Source organism: Acipenser ruthenus, chromosome 16 (genome assembly GCF_902713425.1).
Source record: "Acipenser ruthenus chromosome 16, fAciRut3.2 maternal haplotype, whole genome shotgun sequence".
In the NCBI taxonomy this organism is placed as follows: domain Eukaryota; kingdom Metazoa; phylum Chordata; class Actinopteri; order Acipenseriformes; family Acipenseridae; genus Acipenser; species Acipenser ruthenus.
The window spans coordinates 32,241,969-32,260,361 of NC_081204.1; the positions used below are offsets into that span (position 1 = coordinate 32,241,969).

Sequence of the window (18,393 nt, forward strand, 5' to 3'; positions counted from 1 at the left end):
AGGTTTGCCTTTTACATTCCTGAATTCGGCTTGCGTCACTGCATCATTTTAAGTTGACAATTAAAATAAAAAGCTGAAATGCGTTTCCACGTCAAGACAAATGATTAAAAGGAGTCCCAGTTGGCGGAATCCCCTAGAAGAGTCTTGGCCCAGCTTGTGATGACAAGGTCGAGGTCATTTTGAACTTCAAGAGAAAAAAAGGAAAAGGAAAACGCGAGTGTGATCCGCAGTGACATTTACTGCAAACAATTTCCATCTTCAGGCTATTTCAGATCCCTGTTCACTCTGGAGGAGGGAGTGCATGTCAGCCAGAGATACTGAAATCTGATCATTACTTTCCTGAGGGAAAGAACAAGAATATAGGGCAGCGCGTTTCGAACATTTTTCATCATTTGTGCCGCAACTGCAATCCAATAATTAAATTTCCTGTTTTTGATCGTTGTTTAGATCTTGATAATTAGAACAAGCTATTTGATGACAGTAAAACTGCAGTGATTAAAAATAAGTAGACATGTAAGCGAAAGAAAGAAATGTGAATTTGCTTTTCAACTGAAGATAATGACAGTGAATACACTGCGTTATTGTGACTGTAACTAAATATGCATTATTAAAATGCAACATGACAAAAGGGAATCTCTGAACAAGAGAAAGTGATGAGGCATGGCCCCAGACCAGGGAAAGTGTATTGTACATGAAGATACTTCCTGACTCGTAAGATCTATTTGGGGAATCCCTGGCTTTCAGTTTGTTTGCTTTGTTTTTTTTTCCATTCTTCTTCATAAATTAAAAGCTACTTTCTTGTCATATTCTGTTCTAGTATATTGTGTGTACAATGAAGCCTTTTTTCACAGCTTGAAACAATCACCAGTATTTTAACTCAGACAGCTATATGGCACTCGATTTTAAAATAGACGCACAATCGCAAATCCATTGAAACTCAATGGACTTGAATGCACCTCTATAAAAAAAGGAGGTGGGTTATAATCACAGAATAACTAGAACAAACTATGCATGTAAAAATGGGTCCGAGTCATTAACTTCTTGGTCTATTCCTTTTAATGTGTGTCCTCTCTCTATTTTTGTTTTGCATTTTCCAATTATCTCTCTGATGTGTGTTCTTTCTCTCTCTCTCGTTCCAGTCTGCTCACAGTTCTCACGAGGAGTTTACGCCATCTTTGGCTTTTACGACAAGAAGTCAATGAACACGCTCACCTCGTTCTGTGGGGCCCTCCATACTTCCTTCGTCACGCCCAGTTACCCGACAGGCGCCGATGTTCAGTTTGTCATCCAGATGAGGCCAGCGTTGAAAGGGGCCATCTTGAGTCTCCTCGCCCACTACAAATGGGAGAAGTTTGTGTACCTTTATGACACAGAAAGAGGTAGGTACATAACCTGCCCCTGATTCAGTTTGCATTTCAGTTTACCTTCCCAGTCTTGTTTAAATCTCCAAGAGGACAGATACATTGGAGAAGGAGTTTATTTAAAATGGGAGGCTCAAGTAAGAGTGCCATGATTGTCCTGCTTCCCTGTTGCTCTGGCTTTCTTCGTGATTCCTGATACCAGAAATAGATCATGATCTCTTTTTGGACTCAGGCTATTGCATTATACAAAAGAAGACAGTTTTTAGTACTTTAATTTTCACAGTATAATCACTGTTGAATGAAGCCTGTTTATAAAATCCAGTTTGTATTTTTGTATATATTATGCACATATGAGTAAAGCACATTGCTTTGCAGTTCCTAAAGGTCAGTAAGCTTTATTTGGGTTTTGTTTTAAATAAAGCAATCCGTTGCAGAATTGACGCATGATCTCAAGAACCCACTTCACTGAGATGCACATCAGCAGTTTCCCTCATTTCTTTTATTGCTGTGCGTTTACGTAAATCTGATTTGGGATGTCATCACACATGCATAACTGAGTTCTTCTGGAACTGTTATCTGTTCCTGATATGTACAAATGAAATAGCAGTTTTATTAGCTTGGCGAAGATGAACTAATATACATATATATCAGAAGTTCTTGCTGTGCTGCATCAAACCCCTTGCCATTTTCATGCCTGACAACACTTGGATTTATTGAGGAGGCATCTTGATCAGAAGCCATAGCTTAGTGGAGCCTCTCTGATCACTTTCATGACACCAGAGAGAATTGAACACGATCAGCAGACATAACAGAAACACTCTCAAATCCTTTGCACCATGCCAAATGAAATACAGACAAGCAAACTACCAGTGCACCCACATTCAGAGGTTCTTTGTAATTATGTTTAATTGCACAATACCCAGAAGGTTAAAAAACATTACTGCATACATTTAAGAGTTCATGGTATTATAGCCAATTACATTTCGAAATGTCTAGAGGAGGAAAGGAGTGTATGATAAAAAATTGCTGACGATTTGTGCAAAATCTAGGCAGTTATCATGTGTGACAGAGAGACAGGCGGACACGATCAGTTCAAAAGGGTCCCAATTTTCTTTTTAAATGACCCTAATATCGCATTTATTATTATCTAATTATTTATACTAAAATGCAGGGCGTCAGTGCAGCACTAGTGCTGGCAAATTGAAACGTGATTGAGACTGAATGAAACAACTGGACTGGATCCTGAGCAAAATTGTTGCAACAGCCAAATATGGAGATGGAGTGGACAGGAAGTCATTGCTGGTATTTGGTAAACTGAAATCAGTTTAAATCTTTATTACTGAGGCAGAACTTGATCCACTTGCCCAACAATGATGATGACATTTTATAGGCAGTTGCCCGAAACTGATGAACGGATTTTCACACTGACTGTAGCTGTGACTGCTGCTCCAAAGTAAACTGTGATTTGCCATTAGCAGGATTTTCTCTTTTTTTTTTGGCAAAAGCTTTCTGCTATTTGCTGGATTTGTGATATTTAACTAAAGCTTTTCTCAAAAATAATTACCGTTGCAACTGCAAACTATGTTGTGGGGATAGTCTGCTGCCTGGTATTGTACAAATACATACATACATAAATAAATAAATAAATAAATAAATAAATAAATAAATAAAGAAGTCAAAGAAGGCATGCTACCAAGGAATTATATTTTAATGTAGTGTAAAATTGAACTATTATAGGACAGCGATCAATTGCTAATATAAAAATACCTCATCATCTGCATACAAATCCACTTCATCTTAATCTTCCATACGTTCAAACAGTCTTTGTGTGTATATATATATATATATATATATATATATATATATATATATATATATATATATATATACACATACACACACACACACACAGGGTGATTAGAAAGTAAGTTTATCACATCAACGATATGGTGTGTTGATGTAGTAAACTTTCTAATCACCCTGTATATATAATCTGTAGACACTTCACATATACTGTAAAGAAGTTTGTAATTCTCAAAGGAAGTTAAAATAAATGACCTCCATTGACAGTTGCTAAATGTGGTTGGCAGTACCTGAAACAGTGGTCTGCTCACCAGACTGTGCCTAAGCGATTGTGATGGGTCTTCACAAAGCCATCTCGAGAGCCTGGTTGATAATGGATTTGTGAATGACTGCTTGCGGGACTCAGGCAAGGTACAGGGCTATCTTTATGTTTGCGATACCAATGAAAACGAGTGACACCTAAGCTGTCACATTTTCTGATGATCTCACAAAACACTGCATGCTGATCTCAAAGCTTGAATGCTGCCAGGAAGGTAGATTAAAATCACCACTACAAAATAATACTGCAAAAGTACCGGAAGCCATAATAGTAGTACAGGATTTCATGTTAGATTTTTCAATTTTTGGTCAGTTTGTCGTTAAGAATAGGGAAAACTACAAAGCGGTATGTAATTCAATATGCTAACGCAATATTATTCAGCAGGTTTCATTCGACTTCATGAAGCCATAGCTGTACATACATACATGCATTGATTGATTTTCAGTATATGGTGTACCTTTCAGAACCTGTAGACACTGACTGGCTATTGGAAACTCAAGGCTGCTTGCTTTCACCTGACATTCGTGAGGGCGAGCTGTGAACAGCAAGAGCAGAATGATTTGCTGGGTGAAAGCAGAGGCCAGCATCCATTTCAGAGTGTGACATTGCATTACCCAATAAAGCTGAAGCTGGGACTGGCAGTGATTGTTTGCAGTTTCCATGATACTGATATTGAGCTCGGGGCTGTGAACATTGTTTGTATATAAAAGCAAGCGTGTGTTTGTGAGAATTGTTTTGTGAACATGTCAGGTATGGTGTGACAGCAGTGTAGAACTGAAGCAATACAATTGACTGTGTTAAACATTACTTGCATTGTCTTGTGGGTGACATACTTTGCATATGTTTGCACTGAAAACGATGAAGTGAGATTCTCTTGGATTCATTTTATTTAGCCTTGCTAAAGAAGTGCTGCATTTGACCTCATTGGAGTATTTGGTCTTTTTGTCAATGCAATGTGCAAGGATTGGCAGAATGACATTTCGTAATTACTGCTAATATCAGTCCTGAAAACTGCAGGCTTTATCTACACACAAAAAGAAGATGTTCCCATACTGTTTTAATACTACATATACAGAAAGTAGGTTGGGTGCCAACACTTCTGTTTGGTTTGGTATGAAATCAATGAGCTTAACACTGTTGGTTGTCTTTCTGGTGTCCTGCCCGCAGTAAAATCTGATTAATGATATGGTGCTAAACGCCTCAGTAGGTTGGCTCTGCATTGGAACACAGGCTCATTACAAGAGTGGCAGGAAGAGGGTGATGGCAGGGCTATTCCATTGCAGAGGCCTCCCTAATGCACGCACCTTCTTTGGTATTCCAGACACTTTCATCAAGTTAGATTCATTTTTCCATTGCAGGGGGTGCTGTATGCATTGGCTGAATGTATTTTCTCATTGACTTAGTGCCAGTGCATGCCCGAGTTCGAAGGTAAGATGGTCCTTTGAGTAAAGCAATGCAAACCCCAGGGCAGCTGGCAGAATATTACCGCGGCGGGTAACCTTTTCATATATTGGCATATGAACAGTATCACAGATGTATGAACTAATACATGCTGCTAATCCATGATAGTACTCTGTAGTATGAGTAGCAGTGTGCTACAGGACATTTGTTCAAAATCCATTGTGTTGCAATGGCTGGCACTGCTGTGTTCTGCTAATGGTTCTGCTAGAGTTTCTGTGGAGGAATACACTGGCATCAAATATTCTGTAAGAGCAGAATCCAAAAGGGGTTTATTTTGAATCATCCCAGGCATAATGCCCTCTTTCCAGAGACATCTCTCTTTTTTAAAAGAAATTGTAAACACACTTGCTGTAGCCTTTTGCATTGGCGCTGTCTACATGACTGACGTTGATGAAACTTTGATCAGGGCGGGTAAACAGTCAGGGAGGATATGTGACATTTTATAACGTGAAAAAAATAAAATAAAATTCTGCTCGATTAAATTGTGAAAAAATGAATCTCCGATCAATTCATTAGTTGATTAATCGGCACGCAGCCCTAATAAGAATAAGTGTTGGGTACTGTCTAATGTGTATTAACTTCCAAGTTCTGTGTTAGACTTACTGTCTGCAGAATAGTCTAGCTGAGGTTACAGAGTGAAGCCCACTTGGTCTATTTTTTCCCTAATTAAAGGGTGCTTCCACTTCAAAAGACCTGCTCCCTCAATTTACAATAACAGCATTGTTTATCTGCAATTCCTTTCAGCTTTAAAAATAATGAATAGTATCCATGGAATTGGCCAGCACAACAGGAACACAAGGCAGAGGGCCAAGTTGATTTTGAATTGGCTAATTAGCTGACCACACTTAAGAACCTTTCTCCTCCGCTGCCAAAAGCCCAATCAGAGGGTTGATTCAGTGGCAATGCTCTACCTTGCTCAAAAAGAGCCTACAGCACTTTCCCCTTTTGAAAAGCAGCTATTGTAAGTGGTAGCTCAAGCTAACATGTGCTACAGCTGGGTGCATATTATTTTTTGTTTATGTTTTTCCCGTAGTCTGTACCTTATCATTTTATATTCGTGCTGTGCGTTAGATTGAACTCTTCAACAACCTGTTAACCCTTCACTCTCCTGATGCCACCTTCTGAACTCGAAATGCTGGCTTTTCTTGGCTCCTGTTATTTTCCCAGGCTAACAGCAAACAAACAGCTAAACAGTGTTTCAATGGCACTTTTTCTAGTGGTGCAGTCCTTCAGTATTCCTCAAGCATGTTTGCTTTATGGCAATCCTTATTGGGGGAGCTATCAGCTATCAAGTTTCCTAATGATATTTACCTACAATGCATTGCTTCTGTTAACTGTTTTGCTGGGGGGGAGGGGGGAGCAGAAATTATAACTTGAGCAATTAAGAGAAACTCAATGAACAGACCTTTGTGTCGATTCGTGTTGTGAAGAATGGTGGCTACAGTATAATTCTGCCAAAGTGATTTGACTCTTTCTGCCAAAGTGATTTGACTCTTTCTGTCGTATCATATCCAACATTCAGGTCACCATTCAGGCATTTTGAAATGGAAATTAGCTCTTGTTCTGAAAAGATAACGATGGGCGCTTTTGCGTTTTCTTTTTTCTACAGCAGTCTCTTTTAATAACCCTGGGAGAGAATATTCAGTTAATTACTACTGGTTATTATGATGCCTCAAAACATTCATTATAAAAATGTCATTGATCAAGGTTTGAAAGACTTTAAAATCACAAAAAGTCTTTGAAAATCTTTCTGTAGATCCCCAGGGTGGGCCAATGCTTGTGCTGAAACACTCTCTGGTACTGTAAATTATAATGGGTGAGTGAAATATTAGCAATTTCAATGATGCACTCAGTTAGTATGGGCTTTAAAATAACATGTATTGTTTCTTCATCCCCAAACATAATAACAAGACTTCATATCAGGAATGTAGTGTGCTAATGGCTCCAAACCCACAGGGTTTCCAATGGGCTTGCCTGGGAATACACTGGTATTGAACACACTGGTATTATACTGCATCAAAAACAAGTCAGGAAACCAGGGAGTACACTGGTGTTATGCTGCATCAACAACGAGTCAGGAAACCAGGGAAACAATGTTGAAAGGACTGTTTGTTCATTGTATTGATTTTTAAATAAATCAATGCAATATAATAAAATCCTGAAAGGTCTTGTTACTGATTGTATTAATTATTTGTAGTGGCGGTGTAAAGTCAAACAGCTGTTAATTAGGAGGCGGTATATCCAGATACATAATGAAAAGTACAGTATAATAAAAAATATTTGGACTCACTAGTGGTGTGGTTATAGTCTTATTTAAAGCTGTTTTTTTACTGCTACAATAAAACACATTCTGCAAGTTTTAGACTGTGTACATTTGAGTGAAAAGGTCTAATAGATGAATCTGTTAAGAAACAAAGACAACAAAGAACCCAGATGGAAATGGCTGAGTGTCTGAGGTGCTGGTATTGATAGGAATGATGGGCAGGTGGGGTTTAACTGCTGTAGTAAAGCTGTAATAAAGTTTGGACACATTTCAAGAATACAGTCTGCTACCGATCTGAAGAAGAGCTGCGATTTCTCAATTGGATTTTAATGAAACATTGAGCTGCTTTTGCTGATTCAATCAAGGGGGAAAGTATCTTGCTACAAAACTGTTATGTTTTAATGGCAAAGCACCAGCAAAGCCTGGGCATTGTAACATCACAAGCCTGTCGTGTGCAAGCTGAGGTATCACTGTAGGCCTGCCTGAAACACTTTCTGTCTTATTGGAAAGAACTGAGGTGTGTAACCCTTAGTGCCTAATGTATGGGAATCTCGTCTCTACTGGAAACTGACTCGTTTACTAAAAGCAAAGCAAGAATGCCCTGCGTTGGGAACCCTAATCAGCAATCATTGGCCCTTGCAGCAGAAGTTGGCACCAGCTGAATTGACTCATTGGCATTCTTGTCACACAGTTGGTTTGAAGGAGCCTTATTTTTTAACATAGAGCAGCTTCCAGAGCACCTACAGTAGAGTAGTTGTCTATAAGAATCAATGCCCCCACCGATTCTAAAGGGAATCTAATCCCCGGAAAATGTATTACACAAGAAAAAAAGAAGTTGAATCTATTTGCCTTGCGAAGTTTGTGAAGCTAAATTTAACGCTTTGAACGAAGGTGAAGGAATGGTTGACGTTTGTCATTCTTTCTTTGCATAACACAATAATACTTGCATGAATGGTTTGCCACGTGTTTGATGACTGTTATGTAAGAGGGATTATGAATGTGTAGGAAACTCAGTGAAGTGCATGGGAGAGATCTTGTTACCGGCTTTTGTTTTTCTACCTAGAAGCATCCTACCATCAATAAGAATGTGTGACAGAGATCGAATGATTCTTGTTGTTAGATCTCCTTCCTGACCTGTGAGGGTGCTGAGTAAAGGGAACAGAGTACCGTGGACTAGATGGCACGACAGTTCATTCCCAGGGTTAGGCGGAAGTCGGCCATCTAGAAAGGGGACTGAGCTACGGTACACTAAATCATTGACCCAGAAGGTAAACGGTGTGGCATCCGCAGATTGGAGGAGCGGGTGCGCTCGTTAACCAAGGGGTCATGGTTGACGGTATATAAAGGGGATGAAGTGAGGTGATCTGTTCCTTTGTAAATGGTTAGAACAAACCTAAAAGGAGACTGGTGAAAACGTGAGTGTTTCGTTTGTTTGTACTGTCGTGTCTGAAAACTGTTTGTTTATTGTGATAAGGTGGCTAACACGATCCGGAGCTGTCGCCAAAGCCCAGCACCAAACCGGACAACATCCCTGCACTTGTATCACGGAGAACTGTATTGCACCACGAGCACTAATTCACTTACTAACTGACTTGTGTATGTGTTTCGTGTTTTGTGTGGGTGCATAAAGAACAGGATTATTATTTCGGGACAAACCCGGGGATTATAAATAAAGTAACACACGCCGCTGTATTACTTAGCATCATTTATTGTTTACTGTTTGTTTTGCCGTCAGGCACTGGAATTACAAGTCATTAAACAACATTGCACCTGGATTATAATTGTCTGTCTGTTTATTGATCACCTGCACCTGCACACTGTTAACCATTTTACCACAGAATGACACATCAATCATACTTGTGTGTTTTTTAACCTGAATAACCTATCCCTATGCCGGTGTGTTTTACAATCCCCTTTTCCCCAATCATATAAACTCAAGTATTCTTGGAAAAGCCAATAAATCAGTTTGGACATGATCAAGAAGAACACCTCAGCATGATACTATAGTGAACAAAGCCAATGGGTGTTGATAAATCCATGCATCTGCAGCATGAAGAATCACTGAATCAGTAAACACCAGTGTTTTCTTTATCTATCAGCCGTGGCAGCATGGCCCCAATATACTTAAGTCTACCATCCTGACAAGAGCAGCATCATTTTACAGTATATATCATGCCAATGCACCTCTTTACAATCCAATCCATGCTGCAGGAACTTTGTTATATGACAGAAAAGTTTTGAACAATTCTATAACTGCAATGTCATTGCATTACCCTGAAGAAAATACAAGGCAGAACCGTTATCAGACCACAGCGTTACCAAAAATGGAAACACAATGGGTTTGGAAAGGGATATCTCACTGTGGTCCTGATACTGTGGCACACAAGTACTGATAAGGCAGCATCATACTGCAATGAATAGTGTACGTCAAAGTATGCAGCACCGTTTTACCAATGACTCATGCACTTGTAGGTGCTCTTGTGCCTGTCAGTACAGAATTACTAATACTACTGCCATTGTAGTGCCACAGCATTGTCAGATCCGTGGTTTTTACCTGTCTCTTTGTCACTTACCGTTACAGCGTGGCTCTCAAGAATGCTGCATTGCTTCACAGTCAGTCTTGCTGGGCAAAGCAGCAAAAGGATCCTGGCATTAGGACAAAGCACCACCTACCAAGATCCAGCTTCAAACATGAAATTGTAGCCAGCAGCAATCTTTCTTGTACACCTGCATGCAAGACAAACTGACCTGAATGCAACCGGATACATAAAAGGCATTTTGTTGATTGGCTCAAGTACCTTAGCAGATGTTGTGAAATGTGTGATTAATTTAATAAGCGGAATCATTTTTTTTGTCTATGGGGAAACCACAATTTAGAGGAAAAGTATGTAGGGAGCAAAATATAATTGTAAAATGTTTTTCTCTTGTAGTGTATTTTTATTGTTGGTTGTAATAAATATGTGCAGTTTTCTTTACAGCATCAACAGAAATGTCCTACCTGTTTGATTTGACATCTATTACCTCTGAGCAATGTAAAGCTGTATCAATGTTTGAGCAGCAAGATAATGTTAATTGAATGCAAACTCTATATCAAGGGGTACACTAAAAGATGCATGCAACAAAGGAGCAGTAGGTGGGGCTTTCTCTGTGTCTGCGCTGCATTTGCTGGCGGATTATGCAGTACATAACATATTTTTAAGATTCACGTGTTAGTTTCTAAAACCATTTTCAACCGGACATTCACTTTACTAAACCTTTCTAGCTTGGATTAAGGGAATAGAAGGTGCTCGCTGTCTTCCGATTTATCATCTTATTGAAAAGAACACGATCAAGGATTAACATTCCATTTATATAGGCTTGATACATACTTACCTAGCTTAGTCTGCACTGTGGGGTCAATACCTTCAGCGACTGAAAAAATCTCACAAACATCATGATCCCTCATAGCTTCAAATTGACTTTACGATTCTGAAGTGAGCTAACAACAGATCAGATATGGGGATTTCCTTGATATCCTGAATGCTAAATCAGCAAACAAACAGAAACTCTGTCAATTCGCACACAGCTCTTGAACTCCGTTTCTCTTGTATGGTTTGAGCTGGTAACATTCCTAGTACCAGCAGAAGCTTTGATCATTTTGCATGCACCCCAAGGCTACTTCAGGTTTCATGGTTCAATAACCTACTTCAATACTAATGTACATGAAAACAAGGCCAGACCTTTCAGTCCTTCAGTTTGAAGTTACCAGAAACCCATTGTTTAGCTTCTTTTTATCATCCTGTCGATGCAAAAACATCTATCTGTGTATAAAATGACTGAAAGAAACTGTGCAGATACAAGCAAACAAAGGAACAAAAATAGGGTCAGCAGTAAAGCTGTCCCAGAGAGGAATAGCATGTTCTGTCTAGACTTTGCTTGACTTGGGGGCATTGTTTGCGAAGATCTAGTTTAGTCAAGTCAATAAGTACCTTTTAGAAATTACCACTGCCCGAAATACTGCAGGACTATTGTAAAATCTTTATGTCTTCCTTGGTTTGGCCATTTATATTACAGGATGGGTCTGGATGCCACCAAAAGGCACTCTATTGATAATTGTTGCAGGCTGCTATATCACTGTCAGTAACCTTTTCATCAGATAATGGAAAGGTACACCCATTGCAGCTTTGCTATCAGTCACAGTAATGGCATCAATGAAGACCACCCTATCGGAGAACACAATGCTGTTGACACAGAATAGCAGGTGTTCTTAGGATGAGGTGTGCACTGCGTAACGGTGGCTGAGCCCAGACATCATGCTTCAGATTTCATGGAACCAATAACGAATTGACAGAAGTGGGGGTTTTACAAGTAGATACTGGACCTGCGGTACCAGAAGGGACTTAATTGCACTTGTTTGCATGTTTGTTATAACAACGTTGAAATTGTTCATCTAAATTATATTTTGAGTTTTGTTATGTTCCACTGTTTGGTAATGGCAGGGGTGTTCAAAACAGACGGCTCCTAATTATCTTCATCCTCTGAGTATTACTTGTATAAGACCCTAGATAAGATATACAACTGCTCCAGTTAATTCCAGAAAGCTTAAATGCCCGACGTTTAGGATTAATTAAAATGCCCTGTGCACTGTACGTGCTTTTGCAGTTCTCAAGCTTTAAAAACAAAGTCAGTATCCCTCTGGATTTAAAGGCATTGAATACAGATGCACAGCAAACATGCCAAAACCAAGACTGCAGCACCGGTCTCTTATAACTGGATCAGAGAGCGTCAGAGAAGCAGCTTGGGATGACTTTCTTTGAGCCTTTCATTAGACCTGCTATGTTTATTTGTTTAATGGTGCTATTCAATCCATTATAGGATAGACTCCATTAAATTATACACCACCGCAAAAAGACCCACACTGTATCACAGGTCATGTTCAGGACATGCTAATGTGTTACAAAAAATAACAGCCTCTGGGTAGTCTATTGAAGTTTGCAATAGAACAAGGAAATAATACATTCCTTTCCTTGGGCTGAGCCGTGACTTCCCAAAATGTGCCAAATCATCTCAAATTGTGTGGTGCTTTTTGTCTAGAAACAACATGTAAAATCATCAGGTTTTAACCGAATGCAAGCCGGGAGATCTATAGAAGGATAGGAGCCTCTAATAAAAGTTCAGAGAAGGTTGGTCAAAATGTTAACCAGAGTGTGACAGACAGACAGGCAGGCAGGCAGGCAGGCAGACAGAGTCAGACAGATAGGCAGACAGTCAGACAGACACGATCAGTGCAGAAGGGTTCATATTTTGAATGAGGATCCTACAAATGCTTAACATTTGTGTTACATTTGATAAACCCATCAAGGGATACAGGTACATGCTACTCCTCTGAAGTTTTGATTAAATGTAGACACATTATTCAATTACATCTGTTTAATCCCTCAGTGTAATAGCTACATTTAAATGCAAATGATCAGAACTATCAGGATAACCATTTAAGAAGGAAGCTGTAAAAAGTGATCATGATGTGGGATTTGCATCAGTCCTTTCCAGAGCCATTTTAGATGCATGGAGCTGAAGTTCAGTGTACTTGAATTTCCAGTAAGCACAGTTAGCAAAGCCATTTGCTGTTCTCATAATGCTAAAAAGAAGTTCATGCATTGCAGCTTTTTTCTACCACCATTTTCTGCTTCATATTCATTGTCATCACAAAAATCCATTTTAATGAACGGTAGTTTACCATGGGTGCCTTAACAGTTGTTTCTCTTTTTATAGCAGTGTGATCTTTAGTGCAGAGGTATTGTGTGAACACTCCATAGCCCAAAGCAGCTAAACCAATGTCAGAGATGATCAGCACACATGGAAGTGCAATTCTTCCTTGTCAATAAATCGGACTGCGGGCTATCCATGTCCCCTGCCCCCTGGTTTTGAGCTTTTTAAAAAGACATGCCATTAACCCACCATTCTGTGTTGTGAGCACAGCCACTTTCATTTGCCATGTCTCTAACTCATCCCATTAAAGGTCTCAGCTAATTTGCTTTATGCAGAAAAGCACTGGGGCCACACTGTTGGTAGTACCCAATGTAAGGCACACCTTTTGGTGATGGCATATGCCAGCTCCAGTCTAGTGTGCTCCTCGCAGACAGCATTAGACTCCCAGTCTCCTCAGATTTGCACTTGCAAAGAAGTTGGGTCATTTAGGTATTAGCTGAAGATTCATATGCATGACATGCATTTTAAATGACTCATACTGCACAATCATTTTAGTAAGCTGTTTTTAAGTACAGTAGATGTCTTGGCTAGACTTCATTTAAATTCATGGCTATGACCTTAAACAGTATCTATATCCCTTTAAGGACCACTATCGTTACTACGCGATTTTTCTGTAGTGCATTTCTGGGGACGATTATTGTGTTGAGTGCATTTTTTAGTTCGAAATCTCTCCAATAATGTGTGGTCCGTGGATTGCAGTAAATTTAACCGCTATCGGAAAGGCATCAAGTAATTCTATAGTCTTATTTTGTGTCAATGAGCAGTCTCAGATAAGGTACAAAGGACAAATATACAGCTTAACCATCTTTGCCTTATTCATAAAACAGCATCAAAAAACATCCAGCTGTTGTACATGCAGAAATTCAGAATGTACCCTCAGCAGCCTGTGTCTGTGTTCAGAGAGGTTCTGCACTGTGTCTGTGTGGTTTAAAATGAAAACTGACAGCTAAGGCGAGTTCCTGAATTTCAGATGCATATTCATGTCTTGCTGTATATTGTTATTAATACAGATTTAATCTAAATTGGCGAGGAACTGTCGAGTGTTTAATTGGCAAATTATTTACAAGATCACAAGTGTAAACACAAATGTGAAATTGTTGATGATCAACAGATTATTTCATATTGGTAATTATATACAACAATATAAGATTTACAAGCACATAGAATTTTAGATTTCTCTCCAGGACACAGCATGTCCTGTCCATGTATATTTAAATAAAACAGTGCTGCATACACATTACTGGCAGAGACCAGTGCAAGGTAAACAACATTTAGCCTGCAGCAAGGTTTTCTCATTTTGCTGTTGATTTTGAGCAGCATTATTTGCATGTAGAGTAAGTACTGTCTAAGCATATGTATGACTTCAAGCACAAAAGAAGCCTTAACAATTATCTAGATAGTATAAGGTTTTTTGTGTGTGTGTTTTTTTTTTAAGATCGAAGCAGTATGTACATTATGCATGATGCAATTAAGGAAGGGCATTAATTACTTCAGAGTAAAAAATCTGTTGTCTGGCACAAAGTGCAGCTTACACTAGGAACACGATTGATTTGAATACCCAGTCTGTACTGATGAGCAGACATTGTGGAATCAATGTGGTTCTTCCTCAATAGTATTGTCGGGGGTTGGGAAAAGGATTGATTTCAATCACCAGAACTGCATTGATTGCTCCACTCACGCTGGAAGGTCACATGACAGGGAGAGTCCTTTGACTTTTAGTTTATAAAAAGCCTCTGTGGAAAATACAAACATGCAGCAAACAGTGCAAGCGAGGAACCATTTTTATTTTGGTCAACAAACCAGCTGGATTGATTACAGGCCCTTTAAAGTCAAAGTTCAAGTCGGTTTTGATCTCACAGTCCCTGTGGATTGATTTCTTTTTTCTCACGCTGTTTGACTGTTTGTGATTTCCTTGAACAGTTGATTTCTATGGTATAGGTACAGATATTATCCACTGGCATCAGCTTCTAGAGAAACATAAACTAAAACCTGAATGTGATGTTTCAACAGAGCTTGGCAAACCTCCCTCCAGTAAACTTTTCCTAGCATTAGTGGTGTTCAATAGCTTTAGATAATGATCAAAATGATCATACTCAAATCAAAACGGTCTCTGGCCTCCCCTAATATCCCAGTCTGTTTCTATTTGAAAGTTGACAGTCATTTAAAGAGCTCAGATACTCTGCTGTAGCCCTGTAGAGGAGACAGGGGTACATGGAGAGGGAGGAGTAGTGAAACCCATGTGGGTCAGAGAGAATAGTACAAGCACACCGCAGACAACGTGAGAATGAAACAGGCAAAATGTCAAAGATGTTGAAGGGTGCCCTTGAATGAGCCTGGAAAACTCATTTGTGTCGAAATCAAGCAAGTGTTTTATTTTGAATGGCCCCAGCCATGTAAGCAGTGTGCAGATAAGAACTGGACTGCGTAGTCGAGTCAGAGCTGTTTAGTATAAACTGGGTCGTGAATGCGTTTGTGCTTTAGTAAGGTCTCACTGTAGCAGGGCTTCATTCAGACTGCCGAGCGCATTAGCATAATCCCCAGTGACTGTTTCTGTGCAAGGAGAAATATCTATCATTTTTTGTATCAGCAATTTTTCATATCTGTGGAGAGCACTGCACTGCTGCGGATTGACTCAGCGAAGCTGAGCAGAAATCCAGCCCTCATGCTTCATACAAATGAAAGAAAAAGCTTGATTAACAGTAATTGCATGTCTTTTGGTTGCGTCATGAGGTATTTCAGTTGGGTCTGTATTAACCGTTATCTTACTAATTCCAGAGGCAGTCCTCTGGAATGGGAAAGCAGGGAGAAAATCGATTACAATTAAAATAGGGAACGTTGAGGTCAGGATGGAATTCTTGGAAACATGCAATAACATTGCGTAACAATAGTTTATCACACCTGGGGTCAAACAGCTGCAGGATGAACACTGTCGATGTTTAGATCATTAGAATATGGAATGTATGAGGGATATGATGCGGGGGGGGGGGGGGGGGGGGTTACCAAACTCTGCAAGCTCTTCTCCAAGATCATCATGGAAGTATTAAACTCTAATAAATGTACTTTCTTTCAATCTCTTGTAAAGTTTCTGCATTGCACCAAAGTTTGGAATCGGTTTTAAAATATACACAGCTGGTTTCACGGATTCCTATTTGCATGGACCACATTACTAAAGAGGTCAGCCTTGAGTATATATTAATGTACAGTATGAACAGTATACATAATGTGCTATCTTATCTTATAATGTAGAGCGCAGGTGTCGGGGGTGTTCTCCTTGCCTCTCTAAATGCTTTTGAAGGCATGCAAGTAGATATGCTGGGACCACTTTGTCTTGCCAGCCTCCGAATGTCATTTATAATGCATAAAACCTCTTTCTCTGTGTTGCAACTGTAAAAAACATGATTTATTTTTCACAAAATAGCTTTTTTCCGTCGACGCTGCTCTTAAAAAGAAGGATTCTGCAATCCCTCTGGGAGGTGAAAGTGTGGTGCTGGAGATGTTAGATGTAATCGAATGCAATATTATGAACATGGCTCTCTCTTGGTTTGACAAGCACTTGGACTATTCTACCCACAATGCATGAATAACACGTTGTTTTTGCTCTGCTGTGAGCCACACAAATCTGTTTAATTGGAAAGGAAAAATTGTATCTGACTCAGAGCAATGCAGTTCATAAACACATGCACATATAGATAAGGCAGCCAGTTAACAATAAAAAATGGTACAGCTGAATTGGTTCTAGTTTAAAAGAAGAAAATAACTTCTATCTGTCACTTAAGTTAACATCAGTGTGTTTGCTGGCAAGGGGCGCGGTTTTGTTTTCATCGTCACAGACACAATGGTTTTGTGATAAGCGTTTTCCTATAGTTCAGAGAGTTAACCTTGGCTCTTCTGTTCTGGATAGTGCCTTCATCAAGGTAGTGCTGGAGATCAATGAAATAACGAAGGTCTGGGTTGGAGCAGTCCTGCAAAGGAATTTAATAAAAAAAATGAATTTTGCCGACCCCTGCTATAGATCATTGCATTTGCTCCTGTAGTGTCATGCAATCTTTTAAAAGGGGAAAATAAGGTCAATGCTGAGTGATTAAGGGTTAAAGCAAACTTCAGTGGCATGCAAAAATACAAGTGATAACAACCAAGGCTTTAAAATAAATCACACTGCCGAAGATCTGAAGATCAAGTTCACCTCTATAGATTGTACAGGTTGAAGTGAACTGGTTTCTTATTACTTCCTGTGCTGCAAGTGACTCTCACTTCCATGGTCGAGGCCACACTATAGGAGTGACCTGAAGCACAGGAAGCAGAAAGTCACCAGTTTAAACATGCTAGATTGTAAGTGGGGACCAGTTATAATTTTTGATAATGGTAAGATATTTTAAAGCCCAGGGGCCGGTTTTTCAAAATGTGTAATCTGGATAAAAGTGATCCGGATTTTGTTATCCTATATTTTGTGATCGAGATTACTTTTATCTGGATCATTTTGATCCATTTTTTTCTGGATTACGTTTATCCATATTACAAATAATTACGATTATGAAATGCAATTTTTAAAAAAAAAAAAAGTAATCTCAATCACAAAATACTGTTATCCAGATCACTGTTATCCAGATTACAAGTTTTTAAAAACCGGCCTCTTGTTATCCACTGAAGACCAGGATCTCCTGCTGTCCAGCCTGCTGAATTCCAGGCATTCTCCAGGCAACCCTACTGCCATATGTTACCAAGGCAGAGGTTAAGAGCTGTCATTTTTGTTTCCAGGATTCTCCATTCTACAAGCAATCATGGAGTCAGCTGTGGCAAACAACTGGCAGGTGACCGCGCGGTCAGTGGGGAGTATAAGCGATCCACAGGAATTCAGACGCATCATTGAAGAAATGGACAGGCGGCAAGAGAAACACTACTTAATAGACTGTGAGGTCGAGAGGATAAATGCCATCCTGGAGCAGGTACGCTTTTCCAAGCTGTTAACTTGCTTGTTAGTTTTTTTTGTTTGATTGTTTGTAGCTTTCGGCTACGCTCGGGGGTGCAAGATAAACAGATAACAGTCAGTTGAAATACACTGCAACTTTAATCGCTTTTAAATGTAGCATAACCTTGTTTTACTTAGAGTACAGCACTGTCATTAAAATAAAATGCAAAACAGCATCCTTGGAGGATAAAATTAAGATGAATGGATTAGCAATGTTTTATTAATGTGTTTGCAGCAAAGCTGTGGGAAGATGAGGAGAACACTGCAGCTGCCTTCTCCTTGTTCTTGAATCGAAGCTTCTTTCTTATCTTGGAAACTAGAAATGTGAATGCCGTTCCTTTTTAATGAGAGCCATTAATGCAAAGCAGTTTTGTGCTGTTGCTTACAGTAGAAGGTCATTACTTAATTAATTGGACCGTGTTAGTTTGTGTTAGTTTAGACACTGTATATTGGTTCATTCCACTGAACAATA

At 39.4% G+C, this 18,393-nt stretch overlaps 1 protein-coding gene across 6 annotated transcripts in view; it reads left to right on the forward strand.

The window, feature by feature from the left end:
• Positions 1–18,393, forward strand: part of LOC117412419 (glutamate receptor 3) — an 82,331-nt gene that overhangs the window by 22,212 nt on the left and 41,726 nt on the right. For all 6 annotated transcript variants that reach the window (XR_004545927.3, XR_004545926.3, XM_034020832.3 and 3 more), the window contains exons 3-4: positions 1,140–1,379; positions 17,711–17,898. Coding sequence is in view for 4 of the 6 variants with exons in the window: in XM_034020832.3 (XP_033876723.3) it covers positions 1,140–1,379; positions 17,711–17,898 (428 nt within the window). In the remaining 2 variants the exon portion in view is untranslated. The remainder of the gene's footprint in view (positions 1–1,139; positions 1,380–17,710; positions 17,899–18,393) is intronic.